Source organism: Pleurodeles waltl, chromosome 4_1 (assembly GCF_031143425.1).
Source record: "Pleurodeles waltl isolate 20211129_DDA chromosome 4_1, aPleWal1.hap1.20221129, whole genome shotgun sequence".
In the NCBI taxonomy this organism is placed as follows: domain Eukaryota; kingdom Metazoa; phylum Chordata; class Amphibia; order Caudata; family Salamandridae; genus Pleurodeles; species Pleurodeles waltl.
The window spans coordinates 857,311,865-857,335,723 of record NC_090442.1 but is presented as its reverse complement, the minus strand read 5'-3'; the positions used below and the strand labels follow the sequence as shown (position 1 = coordinate 857,335,723).

At 46.6% G+C, this 23,859-nt stretch overlaps 1 protein-coding gene across 2 annotated transcripts in view; it reads right to left on the bottom strand.

Moving 5' to 3' along the window:
- The window catches only part of CEP290 (centrosomal protein 290), a 1,276,764-nt gene that overhangs the window by 611,572 nt on the left and 641,333 nt on the right, over positions 1 to 23,859 (bottom strand). For both annotated transcript variants that reach the window (XM_069229617.1, XM_069229618.1), the window contains one exon: positions 22,915 to 23,181. In XM_069229617.1, coding sequence (XP_069085718.1) covers positions 22,915 to 23,181 — 267 coding nt within the window. The remainder of the gene's footprint in view (positions 1 to 22,914; positions 23,182 to 23,859) is intronic.

Genomic DNA, 23,859 nt, shown 5'->3' with positions numbered 1-23,859 from the left:
TATTGCAATACATGCTTTACTATCTAAGATGCAGTTACTTCAATAGAACCTTTTTGAACTATAGTCTGCCTCTGATTGTCCTTGCATATGTGAGACTAATGTAACAGAGAAACAGATGAGATATGAGTGACCACGATTCCCCTGAGGAGTCATATATGTCATGCGCCCGGTTGCCCCAATCATCCCTGCTCTTGCGTGGAAATGAGGCACTGCTAGTTAGCCGGAACAAACCCAGATTAGGCCGACAGGTGTCACATGGTGCGGGATCAGACTCAGTCCCCCGCAGTACAGGTGATTCTGTTGCCCAAATCCAGTAGTCTCATCGGGATAATGAAAACCTACATGACACCTCGATCCAATAAAGCACTAAGGTTGCAGTCTAAGGCAGTGGGCATCAAATCTTTGACCACTGATTTGCATAATAGATCTGAGTGCTCATAGTGGAAGAGATGGAGACTGATTCCAAAATATATAAACAGGTGAAAAATATATTCACAATTTCTGGCTAACAGCCATGTTGATTCAAGTTGTAAAGTGCAGGAAAAATGCCTCTATTGACAGGCCATCCCCCCAACCCACTTTTTGCCTGGTTTCTAGTGCAATGTTGACTGAAAGTGCACTGGGACCCTGCTAAACAGGTCCCCAGTGCCAGATCTCTTTTCCTAAAACTGCACAGTCAATTTTCCCAATTGGCAAACCTTTAGCTACTACAATAAGTCCCTAATAAATGGTACCCCTGGTACCTAGGGCATGGAGTACTAGAGGAAGGCCCCTCAGGGCCCCCTCACTAAGTGCACACAGTGCTGCTTTCGAAGACTGCGTGTCTTGGTACAGAAACAAAATGAAAAACAACCTGACACACAGCATGGTGCCCTGTCCCCTTGCACTGCATGCAATACATGTACGTCATCCCTCTAGCAGGCCTTCAAGCCCTAAAGGCACGGTGCATTAGATTACATGTGAGGGCATACTTGAATGAGCAGATATGCCCCTGCTATTTCTCTGTTGATTCAAAGACACAGTAAGTGAAAAGTAAAGCCATTTTAAGTACATATGCTGGACACTGGTCATTACTAGTTCCCCAGCTACATGATGGCTTCACTGACAATATGGATGTTTGGTATCAAACATCTCGTATTGAAAAACCCTCACTGAATCAAGTGATGGATTTATTAATACATGCACACAGAGGGCACCTTAGAGATGCCCCCTGATAAACCTACCAACTCCTAGTGTGGGCACTGACTGGTCAAAACCAGAAGAGCCACCTTAACACAGATTGTGGCACCCTAAGGTGAGAGCCAATGCTCTTCAGGGCTCAGAACAAAGACCTGCTCTGGGCCGAGGTGTGACCTCTTCTTCCAGGCAGTATGGACATTCCAGGGAGGAGAGCTTCAAAGGCCTTGATGCCTTCAAAATGTGACCCAGGCCTCTCCAAATGGTGGAGGAGGCCGACTCCCAGTTCCTGACCCTGCTTTTGGTGGACGGACTGGCAGGTAAATTAGGAGGACTGCCCACTTAATGCAAGTCCCACCGCTAGGGTGGACAAGCTGAAGTGGACACTACTTTTTAAATACCTCCATCTTGCATGGAAGGAATTAGGCCAAAAGGTTTAGGGCTGTACCTACTTCCCAAAGAAAGTTGTTATAGGAAGGGTGTAGTCACCCTAAAGGTGAGTAGCCCATTGGCTACCACCTGGCACTTCCTGTAACGCTCCCATATTTAATATTTAGGTGGCACCCCTGAACCTTAGAATCAGATTCCTTCGACCTAAGTACAGTCGGACACCACGAAGTTGCACCAGCAGAGAAGAGTGAAAACATCCACTGACTTGGCCCCAGCCCCAAAGGCCTGTCTACAGCCTTCGAAGAACCTGTGCCCAAAAGATGACTGTCCTGCAGCCCAGTGACCTCCAAAGTCTTGGGAGGACTGCCTACCATCAATAAAGAACAGAAACTGACGTGGACAGCGGTCTGTCCAAAAGAAACATCTCCAATAAAGAAAGAAATCTGTCTGAGGAATTGTGAAACCGCTGCCTGGAACAACCTCTGCAGCCGACGCCTACAGCCCGAGTTCAAGTGGCCCACCAGTCCAGTGAAGGTTCTCCAGAGCTTCTGACCTAGAGTCCATAATGGGATGACCCCTGTCGGACTCCACAGCAATGCCTGCAGCCTAAATCCGAGAGCTCTCCCTGACCACAATCTGCATGGTAAGATGTTTCCTATGCCAAAAGGCACCCCTTAAATCGTAGACCCTGGGTCTTGGGGAGTTAGACCGTTGGTGTCCCTATGACCCCTGGCATCTTAAGTTACCTGGGCAGCTGTGGGTTGACCTCTCTCCGCCTCCTGGCCAAAGCCCGCAGCCCGTTTCTGAAAGTGATCTCCTGCACAGACTACTATTGGGAGCCTGACCCTGTGTTGGCACTCTGCACCCAGCTGCCCCTGTGCCGCTGAGGCTCTAAGTTTGGTACTGCATTGTGGACCTGCCCGGTGCTTGCCTCAACCCCCGAAGACCAACCTCTGACACCGCTGTACTTACCTGGGAGCAGTGCGTCTTCAGTCCTACCCAGTCTCTACTGACTAACATTGGGCACCGACTCAGACTTCGGCATCCAGCCGCCCCGTGCCGCTGTGGATGCACACTTGCTACCAACCTGAAACTTGCCTGTTGCTAGCCTGAAACCCTGAAGACTTGGGTTTTAAGTGTGTACTTACCTGAGAAACTGCAATATTGTTTTCCTTCCATAGGTTAACATCAAAGACTCTGAAAATTGCACTAAGTGTCGATTTTTTAAGTATTTTTAATTTTAAAACTTCTAACCTTGTAACAAAGTTCTTGGGTTCAAAGCATATATAAAAGCAATTGCTATTTTTTCTAAATTTGCCTCGGATTTATTCTTTGACTGTATGTCTCATTTACTGCTTCTGTGAGTACAAGTGTTTAACACGACTCCTTGATAAGTCTACCTGCTCCCCCACAATACCACAAAAAGAGCACTAGGCCTATCCATTTCTGCCTCTGCAAATCTTTGGGAATCCACCGGACTCTCTGCACAGTGTACTTCATTTTAGTGTGTTATATAGAGACCCAGCTTCCTACAGAAAGTATTTGAAGAGAGATGAACGTTCATCTGAAGAAACTGGTCTGGTATTTCAGACTTCTGAAAAATAAGACTGGAATTTATCAAGTATAAACTGCATTGCATACTATGACAGAGAGATTCCTAAGGGGTTACAAATCTTTACTTCGCAATTGTTGATGTTCTCAACATGTTAAATAAAATGGGAAAGGACTGCTAATGTGAGAAACGTCTGAACTGGGCCATTCTACCAACTCTCACAGTGCAGGCCGTAGTGCTATAAAGTGATTCTGGAGCTTTTGTGAGGTTTTCCAGGGCAAATGATTTCAGAGGTATTGTTACGTCAGACTCAGTAGAGGGTGTGTTCCTGATCCCCTATCGTTTGATTTTCATAGCTGAAAATTGGGTAAAATCCTTCACCTCCCAAAATCTGGGGAAGATATACGTGTTCTCTTCTCTGCCGATGACATTCTGCTGTGGTCACATTGTATCTTCAGAGAGCAGCGGGGCTTGTTGGGACATTGCATACAGAATGTCCTGGTTATTAATCACTGCAAGACAAAAATTATATACTTTCACAGGGGCCATTGTGCAAAAAAATGAATTTCGAGAAGTGCTCCAAAATTGGCCCTTTTGAGGCAATTTGATCCGTGACAGGTCGAAAGGCCAACATGGCAAATAACTTTACTTGCTTGAATTATAGTGTAAATGCCTAATGTCTCTGTGCCAAGCTGCCGTTGATAAGTTTTATCACTTGGAACAAGGGTTGCACACGCTTGGCACAGGTTTCTTGGGGGTTAAGAGTGTATACCTTAACTGAGGTGAGTAGAAGTAGGTTATGATTCTGTTCATCCAGTTCCATAGCTGCATGGAAATAATTGTGCAAGCACTGGAAGGCACCTTGTTTGAACAGTAGAATTACAGTTCAGCTACCGAGGACAGCCACAGCTATAGCTAGGCTGCCTACTGATGCCCTTGGTGAAAGATAAAGCAGTTTCCCAAGCCATTTTAAAATGTTCTGTTTAGAGTAACAGTAGCCTAGGTTAGTTTACAATCCTCCCTGGAGCACTGGCTTTCCTAATTACTGTTGGGTAGAATGCAGAGGGACCTGGATGAGCTCTTAGGCATTTACTACTGAACTTATTCCCAGTAAGGGGTGGTCAGATTGTTAGCTAGCTTGCTAGATCCAGTCATCCATCATTCTTGTATATTTGGGTGCTTTCATTGCACAAAATGCAATTGTACAAAACTTGTATTTAATAGGGAACTCAGAAATATGGCAAATATTTAAATATTTCACATTTCCCTGCGAAATACAGGTTTCAAAATTTTATTACAGCCCCAAAATTACTGAGCACCGTTACTATTCTCAGGGCCACAAGGATTATATGTGCAGAGCTAATTTATGCAGAACATTCTCTGGCACTATTACTTTTATCCATTTGAGCTAGAAACAAAAACAAAAGTCTTGTGAAATCTGCAAATTATATTGCAAATGTTGTAGATCCATAACTATGTGGTAAACACTACAGCTAAAGAACTGCATAAATCCACTGGCCCTCACCATGAGCAAATTATTCTACCTGCCAGGCTTGTTCTTAGTCTGCCATGGTCAGTTAATCACCAGTGCACACAGCATTTGTTCATGCCTTAGGGATAGCCAGTGGGCTTGCTTTCTGTACTACCTCTCGGGTAGTATTGTGGGACATATCCAAATCCTTGTAGATAGTTTTCTTCCCTTTCTGCTTCTGCAGAAACTGCCTGTTCTCCCTGTTATGCTTCGTCTTAAGGTGTATTTGAATGGTTGATGTCCTACAGGAGAATTGTCCTCTACTTCCACAACCAGTTGCATCACTAGTGTGTGACACTCCCTGAATCCAGGGCCTCTACAATGGAAAATATGTGAATAAAACACCACAGGTCAGGCTCCTTCACATGTGTGTACAACTTCAGTCTTGACAAGTTTCGCAGGTTCTTCAGCAAGGGATTGTACAATAATATGTTCTTGCGATTATTCTACTATAACAGCTTCAGAAATATAGCTGTGATTAACAGCTGCAACTATTCAGGTCTCCCGATATTAACAAAATAGTGGGTGTGTCTCTGCAAAGCCTGATAAACTATTTAATGTGGTGTAATGATACCTGAACTTTAAACCACTGAAAAGCTTTAGACTGTCCTTTCAAATGTGATAGGGACTGTGGACCAGGCGAACTAAAACAAATTGTGTAAACTGTGAACACGTCCCTGGAAATACAATATGGAGCCAGGGCCCCCCCATTTGGCCCACTTTATGTGGGGACAAAGTTAATTTTTTCACATTTGTTTTTCATTTTTATGTACCCCGAACTGTCATGTGGGGTATTCTGGCTATTTTTTCAGGCCACAGGCTCGATACCCAAAAATTGGGTCCAGGATCCACTCCTCAGTAATGAGGCTACGGATTATGGATCCCATTTTAGGTGTGCCGAATCCACAACCTCAAAAATTGTCCATGAACAGTGTGATATGAACACATTTTTCTTTACTTTTTATCTTTAAGGAGGAAAATCTGTTCCACAAATTTTGCTGTAGCTAAAAGAGAAAATTCACACGCAGGTTAAAATGGGAACACACATTTGTCTTGCCACCCTGTCCTTGAAACTTTGACGTGCAGGAGGTCTCAGGCCAAATATCGCTTTTATTTAACCTATTTATGCCCAGACTGAAAAGATTTTTAAATGCATGCTAATTTCTCAAAAACTATTGTATACATTTACACAAAAGTATGCTAAGATCCATCTGTGAGTAACATTCTACCTTCCGGCTAAATTAGGTGCGATTCCTTTAAGCTGTTTTTTTTTTAGACATATGAAGGACTAAGGAATGCTATGGCACTTAAAATGAAAAATGTCACTAGAGAATCCACCAAAAAGATCGCTACCAAAACTAAGTCATTTTTTTTACTTCTGAACAGATTCCCAAGCAGTAACCCCACTGATGGTGGTTTTGATTGAATGGTCACACAAGGAAATCTCGGTGGATGGAGCAAGCGAAAGGGCCATCCCTTTTGATCCCTGAATCTAACAATTAAAACTTAGTGACTGTATGAAGGGAGTCCCATGTTGCCCCCATGCAGATTTCGGCCAAGGGCACTGTAGGAAAATTCCACTGTTGGCATGGTTACCCCCTAACTTTTTGCATTTTGTTGATGCCAGCTTTGATTGAAAGTGTGCAGGGACCTTGCTAACCAGGACCCAGCACCAGTGTTCTTTCCCTAAAACTGTACCTTTGTCTCCACAATTGGCACAGCCCTGGCACCCAGATAAGTCCCTTGTAAAAGGTACCCCTGGTACCAAGGGCCCTGTGGCCAGGAAAGGTCTCTAAGGGCTGCAGCATGTATCATGTCACCCTGGGGACTGCTCACTCAGCACATGCACACTGCCTCACAGCTTGTGTGTGCTGGTAAGGAGAAAAGACAAAGTCGACATGGCACTCCCCTCAGGGTGCCATGCCCACAACCCACTGCCTGTGGCATAGGTAAGTCACCCCTCTTGCAGGCCTTACAGCCCTAAGGCAGGGTGCACTATACCACAGGTGAGGGCATAGCTGCATGAGCACTATGCCCCTGAAGTGTCTAAGCCAATTCTTAGACATTATAAGTGCAGGGTAGCCATAAAGAGTATATGGTCTGGGAGTTTGTCAAACACGAACTCCACAGTTTCATACTGGCTACACTGAATACTGGGAAGTTTGGTATCTAACTTCTCAGCACAATAACTCCACATTGATTTATTGAGAAATGCACACAGAGGGCATCTTAGAGATGCCCCCTGCATGCCAGCCTAACTGCTAGTGCCAGGCTGACCGCTCTCTGCCAGCCTGCCACTTCCAGACTAGTTTCTGGCCACATGGGGTGAGTGCCTTTGTGCACTCTGTGACCAGGAACAAAGCCTGTCCTGGGTGGAGGTGCTTCACACCTCACCCTGCAGGAACTGTAACACCTGGTGGTGAGCCTCAAAGGCTTAAGCCTAGTGTTACAACACCCCAGAACACTCCGGCTTGTGGAGATGCCCGCCCCCCGGACACAGCCCCCATTTTTGCCGGCAAGTCCAGAGGAGATAATGAGAAAAACAAGGAGGAGTCACCCCCTCAGCCAGGTCCACCCCTAAGCTGACCACAGCTGATGTGACCCCCTCCTTAGAAAATCCTCCATCTTGCTTTGGAGGATTTAGGCCAATAGGAATAGGGATGTACCACCCTCCCCAAAGGGAGGAGGCACAAGGAGGGTGTAGCCACCCTCAGGGACAGTTGCCATTGGCTACTGCCCTCCAGCCCTAACACACACCCCTAAATTCAGTATTTAGGGGCACCCAAGAACCCAAGAAATCAGATTCCTGCAACCTAAAGTAGAAGAAGGACTGCTGACCTGAAGCCCTGCAGTGAAGACGGAGACGACAACTGATTTGGCCCCAGCCCTACTGGCCGGTCTCCTGATTCAAAGAGCCTGCAACAGCGACGCATCCTGCGGACCCAGCGACATCTGCCGATTCAGAGGACTGCCCTTCAACTCCACAGGACCAAGAAACTCCTGTGGACATGCGGTCCTGTCTAAAGCAACAAGAAGAAACCATCTTTAAAGGGACTCTCACCTCCCTCCCGAAGCGTGAGAACTCACCACTCTGCATCCGGCGCCCCTGGCCCGTGTCCAGAGAAACCAACGCCGCAGAGAGGCCCCGCAGGCGACTCCGACGTGTCCACCCTGAGCCAACCTCTGTGCACCACACAACGACGCCTGTAGAGGGAATCCAGAGGACCCAATTGACCACGACTGCCCGCTAACAAAGAAACCTGATGCCTGGGAGAAGCACTGCAACCGCAGCCCCTAGGCGCGTTGAGGAACAACCACCGGTGCAGCAGTGACCAGCAGGTGGCCCTCACCCTTGCACAGTCAGAGGCTGGCCCGAGAAGCCCCCCTGTGCCCTGCCTGCTTCGTCAGAGTGATCCCTGGGTCCCTCTCTTGATTTCTATACAAAACCTGATGCCTTGTTTGCACTCTGCACCCGCCAGCCCCTGTGCGGCTGAGGGTGTATTTTGTGCGCCTGCTTGGGACCCTCCCAGTGCTCATCAAAATTCCCCTGATGGCTCCCCCAGGACGCAGAGACTTACCTGCTAGCAGACTGGAACCGGAGCACCCCTAGTCTCCATAGGCACCTATGTTATTTGGGCCCCTATTTGACCTCTGCACCTGACCCGCCCTGTGCTGCTGGTGCTGGTTGTTTGGGGTTGCCTTGAACCCCCAAACGTGGGCTGCCTATGCCCCGGAGACTGAACTTGTAACTGCTTTACTTACCTCAAAAACTAACCTGTACTTCCTCCCCCAGAAACTGTTGAATTTTGCACAGTGTCCACTTTTAAAATAGCTTATTGCTATTTTATGCCAAACTGTGTACATTACTGTTTTTATTCAAAGTCCTATCTATACCTATGAAATGTACCTTACATTTAATGTACTTACCTGCAATCTGAATCTCATGGTTCTAAAATAAATTAAGAAAAGAATATTCTTCTATATAAAAACCTATTGGCCTGGAGTTAAGTCATCGAGTGTCTGTTCTCATTTACTGCCTGTGTGTGTACAACAAATGCTTAACACTACCCTCTGATAAGTCTAACTGCTCGACCACACTACCACAAATAGAACATTAGTATTATCTATTATTGCCTCTGTCAAGCCTCTTGGGGAACTCCTGGACTCTGTGCACACTATTCCCTTACATTGAAATAGTATATACAGAGCCAGCTTCCTACAGGCACTACCACTATGAGTTTGCTCTGGAGAAATGGGCACCAATGCCCTCCGGTAGTTCCTTATGTGAAAGGCCATAGCAAATTTTCATACATTAAGATGATCCTTACAAATAGGGTTCTCCTCTGTACAGCTTTGCCTTTCCTGCTTCTTGTGTGCCTTACAAAGAGTTGATCATCAGCTCTGATGTGTTTAGTATGGTCAATATAAGAAATGACTGCCATCCTGGGATTCAGCCTGTGAAGTCTCTCCTCCTTCTTAGTGGGGTGAACTGGGAGGTGGTGAGGGAGGTTAGGAGGAGGGAAGATTAGAAAAAAGAAGGCAGCACAATGGAAAAAAACAAATGAAAAGGGTCACTGCCTTTGGCAGGAGAGTATCTCTAATTCCAAGGACCATCTTGTCAGGAGGAAAGCATATAAACGGAGGGTAAACACCCTGCTTGCAACTCACTCACATGACTCACAAAGGTGATCCCAAGTAGGAAAAAACCCTTTTTTTTTACAATTCATAACTTAACCTGGTAACCAAGAAGGAGTTCAAATGGAAACCCCATCAAGAATGTCAAAACCAAACTGATGCTGCACTGCAGCATTACAAATTGAGTAGGTGGGAATAGGTCAGTCAGTCCCTTCCAAAACAAGATATCAGTGGGTGATTTAAAAAGAGATGTCTGGTCCAGAAGGCAGAGGAAAGTCGACAAGGATTTAAAAGTCCCCACAGCACAACTTTGATGAGTAAATGAAAGTGCAAACTTGAGGATATCCAAGAGGTGGGCCCTCAATGGATCCAAGCTGTTATTGGTCCAGACAGCAGCAAATCTGTTCCACCTTCCAGAGTACAACATTTTGGTAGAATCACAGCAAGAAGACAGAATGACATCCACTACATCCTCCTGACAGCTGAGCATCCACTTATCTGCCCAGTTCAATTTCTGGGCAGAAAAGTAGAGTCTCTGTACGTTGAAGTGCACAATATATACTTGTAGGAAGCTGGCCTGGTGTGTGGTGGGTACCGAAGGTACTTACACTTTATACTGGGTCCAGGTATCCCCTCTTAGTGGAACAAATCACCACACAATACTAGACAGGTAACCCACCTTTTTGAGGTAAGTAATACACTAAATATATACACTAGTAATCAGAAACAGGAGTAGAAAACATTAAAAAACAGTACAAATAGCAATAACCAATACTGATCCTAGGGGGAGCACAAACCATATACTAATAAAATGGAATGCAAAAAAGGTACCCCCACCTAGGTAAGTAAAATGTCTAGAGGGGAGCTGGGAGTACTAGAAAGCCACAAAGGTAAGTAACACAGTACCCCACCAGTGACCAGGAATGCAAGAGTAAAACACTGGATTTTCCTCAAACCACCCAAAAGGAGGAAAAAGAAGAAAAGAAGACACCCAGGCAAGACTGAAAGAAAACCAGCAGTGGATTCCTGAAGAAAGAAGACCTGTGGAGAGAGGGGACCAGGTCCAAGAGACACAGTGGAGACTGAGAGGAGGAGGAGCTACAACTCACCCAGCTGTGGTTGCTGGAGTTGGTCGACGGTGATGAAGACCAGGTCAGGACTGCAGCCCTGGAGCCGGAGAAGAGTTAATGATGGATGCAGATGAGGTCTTACACTGGAAGGAAGATTGCAGACTGGTGTTAGTGCAGGAATTCACCAACAAGCCTTGCCAAAGGCAAACTCGAGGTAGTGAAAAAGAGGTGCTGCCAGGGACCAGCAAGGCCCAGGAGGACTCAACCCAGTAGGGGGAGTCACAGGGGACTCTTCAGCGTCGCAGAGTCTACAGGAGCAGAGGCAGCACCCACAGGAGTCCCGTAAGATGGGGACACAGGAGTCGCAGAAGAAGCCCAAGTAGCACTACAAAAAAGGATCCCACGCCGCAGAAGAACCACACAGGAGGTCGTGCTTTGCAGGATGGAGTGCTGGGGGCTGGAGCTACACGTCGGCTAAAGATCCCTTGGAGGAGATGCAAACAAGCTTTGACAGCTGCAAGAGACACGGTGCACAGGGTACTGTCCTGCGTGGGAAAGCAAAGGCATACCTCCACCAAAGTTGGACAGCTGGCAGAGAGGACCAAGAGGAGTACTCCGGACCACCACCCGTTTTGCAGGATCCACGCAGCTCAAGATGAGAAAAGATGCACACAGCCGGTTGTCGCTTGTGGGTGCATGCAGTTTCAGGAAAGTGACTCCTTCACTCCAAAGGAGATTCCTTCTTCTTGTGCAGGCTGAAGAGTTGCAGTCTTCTGAGGATGGACAGCTGGGGAAATGTTGCAAAGCTGGCAGGAGACATGGAAACAAAGTTGCAGAAAATTTGTCTTTGTTGTAGCAGCGTTTGTCGGTTCCTGGAGGGTCCAGCTGCAGTTTCGGTGGCCAGAAGTCAAAGCAGAGGTTGCAAAGGAGTCCTGCTGGAATCTTGCAAGCCGAATTGGAGGACTCACCGAAGAGAAAGACCCTAAATAGCCCTAAAAGGGGGATTGGTCACCTAACCAGGTAAGCAACTATCAGGAGGGTGCTCTGATGTCACCTGTCTGGCCTGGCCATTCAGATGCTCCCAGAGTTCCCTGCCAACCTTGGATGCAAGATGGCAGAACCCAGGGACCCTCTGGAGGAGCTCTGGGCACCACCACTGTGGTGGTGATGTACAGGGGAATGGTCACTCCCCTTTTCATTGTCCTGTTTCATGCCAGAGCAGGGAATGGGGGTCCCTGAACTGGTGTGGACTGGTTTATACATGGAGGGTACCAAATGTGCCCTTCAAAGCAAACCAGAGGCTTGGAGAGGCTACCCATCCCAAGCCAGTCACACCTATTTCCAAAGGGAAAGGGTGTAACCTTCCTCTTCCAAATTAAATCCTTTGTTCTGCCTTCCTGGACTTGATCAGATCAAGCAGCATGAGGGCAGAAACCTGTTTGAGGGGTGGAAGCAGCTAGGCTGCCCAGAAAACCCTGTAAGACTGGTGGTAGCAAAGCTGGGTGGTCCTCTAAGGAGCCCCCGGAGTGCATGGAATCATACTTCCAATACTTGCAACAGTATTGGAGTATGATTCGACATGTTTGATACCAACCATGCCCAGGTTTGGAGTTACCATTATGCGTAAAATGACGTCCCTGCACTCACAAAGTCCAGAAAAAATGGATCTGCTAGTGCAGGTGTGATCTCACACACAGGTACCTGCACACTACCATCTGGGCTGAGAGGGCCTACTATAGGGGTGACTTACAGTGACCTGGTGCAGTGATCTGTAGTGAAAACGGATGCATGCACCCGTTTCACACAGGCTGCAATGGCAGGCCTGCAGAACCCTTTGCATGGGCTCCCTATGGGTGGTGGAATAACTGCTGCAGCTCGTAGGGATCTCCTGGAACTTTAATGCGCTGGGTACATAGGTACCATATACTAGGGATTTACATGGAGGGACCAGTATGCCAATTGTGGGAAGAAAAAGTTGCCAGCAACCAAATTTAGGAGAGCAAGCACAGTCACTGGGGTCCTGGTTAACAGGATCCCAGTGAACACAGTCAAACACACTGACAACAAGCAGAAAATGGGGGTAACCATGCCAGGAAAGAGGGCACTTTCCTACAGAACGGTGTAACCACTTTGGCAGAAAGGAGGCCCTAGTGCAAACCACCACTTTCGTGGACTGGCCAGACCGCTGGCTCTCAGATCCACGAGGTCAGTGGATCCCATGTTTTAGCCACACAGAGGCGGGGAAGCATACGTGGCTTGGTGGCTGGATGGAAACAGACCTAGAAGTGCACCCTTCCTGTAGCCACGAAAGGGGCAAAAATCAGACAGAGGGGTGAGGGGTCGCCACAAGTTCCAAGGACCTGGCTGTAGCATAAGAATCCTTGAAGCGCTTGAGTGCTGGAGTCTGCTTTGTCTGATAAGAGATGGGTGCCATCGAAAGGCATGTCTTTAAGATTGGCTTGGACATCCCGCAAAATCCACATGTCCTCAACCAGGCATGGCACCTAAGGCCCACCGTCGAAGAAACTGCTCTACCCAGTGAGTCAATCGAGTCCAGTCCACAGCGGATTGTGAACTTAGCTGCGTCTCTCCCATCAGCAACTGCTTGGGAAAGTATAGCCTGGGCCTCCTCCAGGACCTGTTGCAGCACTCGGGCAACCTTATCCTACCACATGTGGGAATAGTGGCCATAACGGCATGCAGTGTTTACTAATCCCACTGCCAGGTTGGTGGAAGATAACAACTTCTTCCGCAGTGCATCCAGCCTCTTGGATTCTCTATCCTGGGGTGCGGAAGAGAAAAGGCCATGGGAGGTAGAGGCTTGGATAACCAAGCTCTCAGGGGCGGGGTGTTGAGTAAGGAAACTTAGGTCACCCAGAGAAGGGCGATGTGGCAGGCAATTGTCCTTATCACAGGACCCCAGTGATGGGTTTGGAACTGGTACCCAGTCGCACATCTGTAAGAGCTTCATTGAAGGGGAGCAGGAGTTCAGAAGATGAAGCTCCAGGTTGAAGCACCAATGTCAGGAACTTAGTCCTGGCTGCCACAGAAGGGAACTCAAGGTCCAGGACCTCAGCTGCTCTTCGCACCACCATACAATAGGAAGCTCCCTCCTCTGTAGCCACAGTAGGGGGAGAAAGCATGCCAGTATCTGGGGAGGCATCCAGTTCACTGCCTTCACTAAAGTCCATACACCAGTCCACACGATTTTGGAGCTGGTATTCCAAAGGGTCCAGTGACCCTTCCCATTCCTCACTGTAACCTAGCCCAAGAGAAAGGGGCTCAGGACCAGACATAGGAGGCAAGTCTCCTGCCGGAGCCAGCGTTCTACAACGCCGACACGACTCTGTGTGACAATGAGGATGGGGATGGTGCAGCCTAGGGGTGTGGGCGGTATGCCGTGCATCGGCACCGGCATTAGGTAAGGTCAAGTTGGTACTTCAGACGCCGTCCCGGATCCAAGCATAGATCCATGGGTGCCCCTCGGAGCCAAGGCCAAAGTTACTTACCGGTAGACACCTGTTGTGGCATGTAGTGCTGTAGATTCACATGCTGTGCATTATCCTGCCATCTAGTGTAGAGCTTAGAGTGTTGCAACTTGTTTTTCTACGAGTTTTCGAGTCACAGGACAGAGTGGCTCCTCCTTCTCTATGAAACTGCGTGTAGAAAACTGGCCTGGTGTGTGGTCGACACCTACGGCACCTTATACCAGGTCCAGGCAACCCCTGTTAGTGAATGAAGACAGTGTCTTGGAAGTCAGGGGCTCTATAGAGGTAACTGTGGATGAGCAGCAAAGACTTGTCCAGGAGGAGTGTAAAGAACTTGCAATACCACAACAGTCACACAGTAACTTATCACAACTGAAAGGAACCACACGATGTTACAAAAATAAGGTTACTTTATTACAGTCGCACTGAGACTACTTATAGGCAGTTCCCCATCTGGAGGTAAGTGCACATTTTACACACACACACACACACACACACACACACACACACACACACACACACACACACACACACACACACACACACACACACACACACACACACACACACACACACACACACACACACACACACACACACACACACACACACACACACACACACACACACACACACACAAAATTATAGAAAATAGCTACGGCCCTAGGGGAGGGTCAAACCATATACTAAAATAGTGGAATGCGAAGTCCCCCACCCAAGGATATGGATTAGTTAAAGGGAAGCTGGGAGAACACAGGACCCCAGGATAGGAGTACCTAAGTGACCCCCAGCGACCAGGAGAGCAGAGATAAGCACATGGTCTTCACAAGGACTAACAAAAAGACTTAGAAAAGGAACTTTGCAAGAACAGGACCAGATCAGAGGAACTCAAAGGTGTATTCTGGAAGAAGAGGACCTGCAAAAGAAGGGGACAGAGTCCAGTCCACAATGGAATGTCCAGACGGGGCAGGAGCCACTACCCACCCTTTTGTGGATGAAGATCCGTAATAACGGGGGAAGAAGAAGATCAGCTGTGGAGCGCAGAAGCTGCAGAGAAGTCCTTGGAGCCATGCAGATGATGTCCCACGCCAGTCGCTGGGTTGCAGTTGGTCAGTGGTCAGGAGAACCACCAACAAGCCTTGGCAAATGCAAGTCAGAGCAAAAGAAGAGTTGCAAGGCTGAAGAGGATCAGTAAGATCCAGATGACTAGACCCTTGGAAGGGAGTCTAGGCTGACCCTCAGCAGTTCGGAGAGCCAGCAGAAGCAGTTGCAGCCCCCACAGGCAACTTACTGGCAGCAGGCACAGTAAGTTGCAGTGAGGCACAGTCGGCACACCAGGCCGCTTGAGCAGCAGAGGAGAAATTGTCCTTGCAAGGATGAAGTGCTGGAGGCCAGAGCTACTTGGAGCCTGAAGATCCTTTAAAACAGGAGTCAACAAGCCTTAGTTGCTGCAAGAGTCGCGGTGCACAGGGTACTGTCCTGCAAGGACAGGCAAGGGCTCACCATCTCCCAAAGTGGACAGAGGGCAGGGAGGACCAGGGGTACCACTCCGGAACACCACTTGTGTTTCAAGATCCACGCATTTCCAGAGGAGGACAGATACATGCAGCCGGAAGTGTTTGCTATAGGTGCCTGTAGATGCAGGAGAGTGACTCCTTCACTCCAAGGGAGATTCCTTCTTGCTTCCTAGTGCGGTTGAAGTCTTACCAACCCCAGTGGACGCATAGTAATGGAAATGTTGCAGTTGTTGGAAGTAGCTGGGGAAAAATGTTGCAAGGCGAGGCAAGGTCATCTCGGGAGTTGCGGTCTTGTTGGCTCCTGAAGTGTCCAATAGCGGTTTCGGTGGCCAGGAGCACGCTGGATCGGGGGACCCACTTGCAAGGGAGTCCCCCTCACTTTGCACGGTGACCACGTATCAGAGAAGGTCACTGATGTCACCTGTCTGACCTGGCCACTCAGATGCTCCCAGGAGCCTCTGCACATCTTTGTTCAAGATGGCAGACCCAAGTGGCAACCTGGAGGAGTTCTAGGCACCATCCCTGGGGTAGTGATGGACAGGGGAGTGGTCACTTCCCTTTCCTTGGTATAGTTTTGCACCAGAGCAGGGACCAGAGGACCCTGGACTGGTGCAAACTGAATTATGCAAGCACAAAACCAAATATGCCCTTCAAAGCAAACTGGTGGCTTCAGGAGGATACCCCTCCCAAGACTTGTAACAACTATTTCCAAGGGAGAGGGTGTTGCCTCTCACTCTCCCACAGGAAATGCTTTGTTCTGCCTTCCTCAGCCTAAGGTGGTCTAGCAGCAGGAGGACAGAAACCTTTCTGGGGGATGGCAGCAGCGTGGGCTGCCTGTAAAACACTGAAAGACTGGTAGGAGCAATACTGGGGGGGTGCTCTAAGGAGCCCCCAGAGCGCATGGAATCATGCCACCAATACTGGCATTAGTATTGGGGTATGATTCCAACATGATGACAACAAACATTCCCAGGTTTGGAATTACCATTATGTAGCTGGCCCATAGGCAGAGAGTGACCTGTGACCAGTACACGGGTAAAATGGCTTCCCCACACTTACGAAATCCAGTGCATTGGAACTGGAGTCCGTAGGAGCACCTCTGCTTGTGCAGGGGTGCACTTATACACAGGGACCTGCACCCTGCCCTTTGGTTAGAAGGGCCTACCAAAGGGGTGACTTACAGTGACCTGGTGTAGTGACCTGTGGTTAAAGGATGCATGTACCTTTTCACGCAGGCTGCAATGGCAGGCCCACAGACACATTTTGCATGGGCTTCATAATACATGCGGCAGTCCATGGGCGCCCCCTGCTGTCCCAATGCCCTGGGTACCTAAGTACCTTACACTAGGGAGCTATAAGGGGACACCAGTATGCCAACTGTGGAGTGCACAAAGGTACAAGGTAACCAAATTTAGAGGGAGAGAGCACAATTGCTGGGGTCCTAGTTAGCAGGATCCCAGTGAAAACAGTCTAACCATACTGATAGTAGGCAAACAGTGGGGGTAACCATGCCAAAAAGAGGGTACTTTCCTCGACTGTGCATGGGCATCAAGTTCTTTGTTAGATTGTTTTCTGCAGGTGGGCAAGAGATAGAGTATAGAGAAGAATAGAAATGAGTATGTCCATGTGAATGTAAGTAACTATATACAACTATATACAAATAAAAGGTAATTGTAAAGGCCACAGGCTTCCAGGGAGGAGGAAAGGCACATGTGAATGTACAGCACTACATGCCATGAACAGAGGTCTACTCGTAAGTAAAATTTTCTGTTGAATGGCATGTGTGGCTTTACATACACATGCTGTGCATATACTGTAAAGCAGCTATTCCCCCCAAAAAATGCAGTGGCTATCCTGTGGGAGTTGCAGTTGTTTGAAAAAGTGTTCTTAGGACAGGCTGTCCTACATTAGCTTGCTGACGAGCCTGTACATCTACACAGTAATGTTTTGTAAATGTGTGTGGTGTAGACCAGGTAGCTGCTTTGAAAATGGCAGTTAAGGGAATATTTCCTAAAATTGCCATAATGGCACCTTTTTTCCTTGTGGAATGTGCTTTAGAAGTAAGTGTTAATCGTCTTTTTGCTTTAGCATAACATATTTATATACATTTTACCACCCACCCAGCTATGCTATTTTTGTAATGGGATTTCCTTTATATGGTAGTGAAAAAGCTACAAAAAAGCTGCTTAGTTTTCCTGAACCCTTTTGTCCTGTCAATATAATACATGAGAGCTCTTTTAACATCTAAAGCGTGGAAGGCTCTTTCAGCCACAGAGTCCGACTGTAGAAAGAAAAACGGCAATTCAATAGTTTGATCAATGTGGAATTGTGAGACAAATTTTGGTAGACATTTAGGGTTTGTGCGAAAGACTAGTTTGTATTTGTCCTTGTATTTGAAAGAAAGACTCTTCTAACGTTAATACCTGTAGCTCACTAACACACCTTAGTGATGTAATAGCAACTAAGAAAGCTACTTTGTAAGAAAGGAATTGTAAGGGACATGAGTGAGGACGCTCAAATGGAGTGTCCATGAGCCTAGTGAGTACAATATTAAGATTTCAGGTGGGCACTGGGGTTAGCCTGGGTGAGATTACTCTTTTAAGGCCTTCTTCAAAGCTTCAAGACTGGTATTTTGAATAATGAAGTATACTTTCTGTTTTGTAATTAGGCTGCAATTGCAGCTAGGTGTAAACAAATTGATGTGTCAGACAGGTTTGCTTTTTGCAGGTGAAGCAAATAACAAAAAAGTGTTAGTGGCTCAATGTGTTTAGATTGAGAATAACAGATAAAACGTTTCTATTTTGCTGTATAACAGGCTCCAGTTGTTAGTCTAGGTGCCTGTTTTAGAATGTCCATACACTCTGCAGGTAACTAAAGGTAACCACATTCTATGACTTCAGGAGCCATATTGCAAGGTTGGGGAGTCTTGCGTGAGGAGAGATCCAGTAAAGTTGTAAACCAAGGCTGGCGAGCCCATGTGGGTGCTTCCAGGATCATTTTGAGACAAGTTTGTTTGAGTTTGCACACAAAGGAATGGAATGTCAGGAAGGGGTAGAAAAACTTAAGATCATTAAGGCATTGCCTTTGGACTGAGGAAGTAGGTACCCGGATGCGAAGTTTTGGCTTCTCAGTTTGCTGCTGTGGTGAATAGGTCTATGTGAGGTGGTCCCCACTTTTGAAGTACTTTTTAAGGATTACTGGGTGGAACTCCCATGCGTGAAGCTGTTGATGCATCCTGATTAGAAGGTCTGCAAAGTTGTTATCTGGGAGATATTCTGCCAGAAGATGGATGTGGTGATGACGAGCCCACTTCCAGATTGTTTGTGCTAGCTGAAACAATTGGAGAAAGTGCCCCCCCCAGATCTTAATTTGTAAATAAAAAGGTGCCGGTGCTCAAAGCTCTCCTTTTAAACAAGCGGCTGCTGCAATTAAAAGTGCAAGCACAGAATACTTAGGCAGCGTAATCCTGAAGCCACCTTGCGCCTCTTCAATGTATTTACTGCCACTCCCTTCCCCTTCAAGCTCACTCTTGCAGCTTCCTGCTTTTCCCCTTTACCAACGCTTTTTTGTTTTTCTCTTCCTCCGTCTTGCCCACATGTCTTTTGCTCGCAGTAAATGCTTGAGACAGAAAACTAAGCGTCGGCCCTCAGAAATAAGTACTGGTGCTCCGCACCAGAAACAACAAGCACAAGTTAAGCACTGGTGTCCCCGTTTTTGTAGACAATACATAGCAGTCATGTTATCTATGTGAATCAAAACAGATTTGTGCATTAAGAAAAGCAGAAAAGCTTTCAGGGCCAGAAAGACTGCCTGAAGTTCCAAAACATTGATGTGTACGGTCTGGTGGCTGGTGTCCCATGATTCCTGCGCTGTGAGGTTGTTAAGATGAGCCCCCCATCCTGTAAGGGCAGCATCTGAGGTCAGAACTATTTGGAGAACCGGGTCTTGAAGAGGCTGTCCTTTGAGTAGGTTGGTGAAATTCCACCATAGCAGAGAGATGTAAGATGGACGATCTACCAACAGTAGATCCTGAAGATGACCCTGAGCTTGCAACCAATGGTGAGAGAGACATTGTTGTAGGGTACACATATGAATGAGGGACGATGGTAATGCAGGATGCCATCATGCCTAGGAGTCGCATCAATGTCTTGACTGTGTACATTTGATTGGCCTGTAGTCGAGAGAATGTTTCCCGAAAACTGTGAACACGTGTTGTGTTGGAGTAAGCGAGCACCATTTGTCTATTGAGTATAGCCCCCAGATTTGGTTGAATCTGGAGAGGCTGTAGGCGTGATTTTAGGGTGTTGATTGTAAACCCTAAATTGCGAAGAAGGCTTTCTGTTATGTGAGTGTGAGACTGATATTGGCTTAAAGTGGTGGCTTTGATCAGTGTATCGACCAAGTAAGGAAATATGTGTATCTGTTGCCTTCTCAGATGTGCTGCAACTACTGGTAGACATTTGGTGAATACCCTGGGAGCGGCAGTGACCCCGAAAGGTAGAACCTTGAACTGATAATGTTGTCGTGCCACTACATACCTTAGATATTTGGGGTATGCAGGATGAATTGGAATGTAAAAAAAAGGCATCCTTCAGGTCTAGAGCGGTCATGAAGTCACCTTTTTGTAATAATGGAATTACATTTAGAAGGGTGACACTGTGAAAATGCTCTGAGAGAATATATTGATTTAAAGGTCTGAGATCCAAAATAGGCCGGAGAGTGTTGTCCTTTTTGGGAATGAGAAAGTAGAGAGAGTACACTCCTGTTCCTTGATATTGCATGGGAACAGTTTCTATTGCTTCTTTTAACAATAGAGATTGAACCTCTTCTTTTAAAAGAGTGAGATGTTCTGTCGACATTTTGTGTCTGCAAGATGGAATGTTTGGAGGTGCTGATCTAAGTTCTAGACAATAACCATGTTGGACAATGGAAAGGACCCAAAGGTCCGACGTTATTTTTGTCCATTATTGGTCATAAAATTGAAGCTACCCCCCTACTGGAGTGGAATGAGGGAGAATGTGGAGGTACTCAATGTTTAACTGAGGAGGGTGAACCAAGATTGTTGGTGGTTTTTCCTCTGCCCCTTAGAGCTATTTCCTCTATATGTTCTTTGAAAAAGCTTCTAGAGTAGGAGGAAGAGGACTGACGCTGTTGTGAGTTGGAACGATCAGAGGATGTGGTTGCTTTGTAGCCACCCCTATACATTGAGTGGCGAAACAAAAACACTGTTTGGTCAATTTTGTAAAGCACCCATGGCTTTAGCCGTACCTGTGTCTTTTTTTAGTTTTTCGAGGGTGAAGTCAACCTGGGACCCAAATAGGTGCTCCCCATCAAAGGGCACATTGAGATTACCTTGTTGGACATCTGGTTTGAAAGCAGAAACCTTAACCAGGTGTGTCTCCTAAGAAGGATTCTGGTATTGACCCCTCGTGCAGCTGTGTCTGCTGCATCTAGTGCACATCTAATTGAATTATTCACAATTTTCTGTCCTTCAGAGACAATTTGCTGTGCACTTTTCTGGGAGGTGTTGAAGAAGGTCATCCATTTCGTCCCAGTGTGCGCCATCATATCTTGTAAGCAGTGCCTGGGAATTAACAATACGCCAAAGACTGGCCGTCTGCACAGCAATCCTTTTTCCTACTGCATCAATTTAAAAAAAAAAAAAACATCTGGAGGAGGGGAATCTCCAGTAGCCAGGCTATTTACTCTTTTCCTGTCTGTGGTAGTGACAATGGAATCTGGAGGGACTTGCGACCGGCTGTAGATTGGGTCAGATGGAGCTGTCTTACATTTTCTATATACCCGTAGTGTAATTATACAGGAGCGCAGAAGCTCTTTGAAAATGTCTTGGACATGTCGAAGCATCCCTTGCAACATAAGGAGGAACTGTGTGTTGTAGTGAGAATATCAAATAGAAAGTCTTCCTCTACTGGATCCTTATGTAATTGCACATTTTGATAGGCAGCAGCCTTAGCTATTACTTGCTTATACCCAGCGGTGTCCTCTGGAGCAGAGGGGCAGGCAGGATAGAGATCTGGGGCTATATCTATAATAGGATCTGTATCATAAGTATTCCAGGGGTCGGGGTTCTGTGGAACATCCCCTAGATCTTCCCTACCATACACAGGTGAATCCCTGTGGTGTGTAATCTCTACCAACTTGAGAGTTAGGTGAGCGAAGTGCAGGAGAAAGAGGAGGTAGACATGAAGGAGGTGGTAGCAGAGCTGGTTGAGGAGCTGCTGCTGCAGAGGTAGAAGCCATTTTTCTTATGTGGCTTTTTAGGAGGAGGTGAGGTGTCAGAGTTCTCCTCAAATGAAAGCGTCTTCTTTACAGGAATGGTGGGAGAAGTCATAATTCTGCCTGTGTTGTTTTAATCTGAAAAACCTGCTTGTCATCCATAGTTTCTAAAATTGGTTCAGTTGGATACAGTGAAGGCGAAGAAAGGTCAGAGTCAGCTGTTTTTGGCACCAAAAGTTTCTGTTGCTGTAAACTTTTCGATACCAGAGATGAAGATGCTGTACTCCCGCTCTGTGCTGAAGTTTCAGGGTTGAAGTTGTGGGCACCAAAGTAGTTAGTTACGAAAACGGGCAGCTTTTTTACTCACAGCTTGCGCCGAAGTGATGTCCTAGCTCTTAATGTCAGACTGTAGTTCTGAGTCCGAGTCTTGAACCAAGAATGCCCCTTCTCATTCAGGCTTCTTCTGTGCATGTTCATCTGCAAAAATATCCGGGGAGTTGTCTTGCGCTGAGTGTGCCATTTCCTGCCTGCGATTTCTTCGGTCCCGAAGTGTTTTCTTGGACCAAAACAATCAGCACGCGTTGCAGGTGGCCTCGTTGTGGTCTCAGGAAAGGCAGTCTTGATGGTGATCCATGTGTGGAAATTTGGCATTGCACCAAGGACAAAATCTAAACGACGACCATCCCATCACGGCCTCATATTCTTCCGTGCCATGTGGAAACAGGCCTGGGGCAAGAGTGGCCCGCCCCGAAGGGTACTCAGTCGAGATTCGACCCGACTCGATCAAGATTATAATAAAGAAATGCGATCAATTTACAATACTTTCAATGGACAGTAAAGACAGAAAGAGAGTCTCAAACTGGTTCGAATGAATATGGAGCGAGCAGAAACACATCCAAACCCAACAGAAGAGAAAAACAATCTAACAAAGAACTATGAGCCCAACACTAGATGGCAGGATATCTACAGCCACATATACCATCGAACACACATATATATACATTACTAAAAGCTGAGGACCTAATCTGTTAATATTATTTAATTTTCTAAGCAGTCGCGGACCCCCTGACGAGGCTTCGCGGACCCCCAGGGGTCCCTCGACCACAGGTTGGGAACCACTGATGTAGCGGATACATAATGAGCACCTGTGTAATATGGTTCTATATTCCCATTGAGGGGTTCTTATTGGTAACAAACTACAAGGCTAAAGGTAACTGGAGTGTTTTGATGGAAATACTTTGCAGTCTTTGCTAACAATCATCTTTGTTAAGGTGTCGTGTGAAGTACATAATAGAAATTTCAGATGAGCTTTACTCACCTCTCTTGCTTTTGCCAGAAGATGCTGGTACTTTCTCAAAACTTCTTCTTTTTGATTTAATCTTGCCTGCATATTTGCAATAGTTTGATGGGCCACCTTCAAGTTCTGTTGCTGTACTTGACCATGATCCACGTTACTAAATTCCATTAGTACCTTCTCCCGTTCTGCTGTAGCTGGCAATCGCAGCCTTAACTCGTTGATTATTTTGTCTCGGGCTATGACATTTTGTTCTGCCTTCCACAAAGCATCACATTTTTCTTTCAGTTTCTGCAACAAAAAGGTAGGTTTTAAATTCTGGGAGAACTCAGGGAAGAAAAGTAACAGAACCCTAATCTAACAACAGAAAATTCAACTAAATTACCCAGATGGAATTAATCTTTAAGCCTTTACATGATGAAAGTTTTGAAACTCCAATAATGTTTCCTGGCTTAAGATAATACTAATAAAAATACTAAAAATAATAACAACAACAACAAAAATAACAATAAACACTGCTGTTAACCTTTCAAATGTAACTGTCAGCCAATGACTGAAACCCACACCACCTCATCAGTGTATGTGTCAGCCTCTGGCAGACACTGAAGAGGTAAATAAAGGTTCCTCTGGGGCGCTGCACGAGGGTGTCCTTCAAGGTTTTTTTAATTTTTTTAAAGATCAGGCTGCTCAGCTTCCTGAGCAGTGTGATTTTTTTTCTGCAATGATGTCAGCGCGGCGGGATGCAGTAAAGGTGAAAGTTTTACTTTCACTGAATAAGTGCTCGGGGTATATCTCAGCCCTGTGAGTACTGATTCTAATGGGAGAGGTATCATTTAAAAGGGGATAATTTCTCCTCTCCAATGGCACCCCTCCCCAGAGGATCCCTGTAGGAAAGTGCCCCTTTTGGCATGGTTAGCCTCCCACTTTTTGCCTGGTATTTATGCTAACTTGAATAAGTGTGTGCTGGGA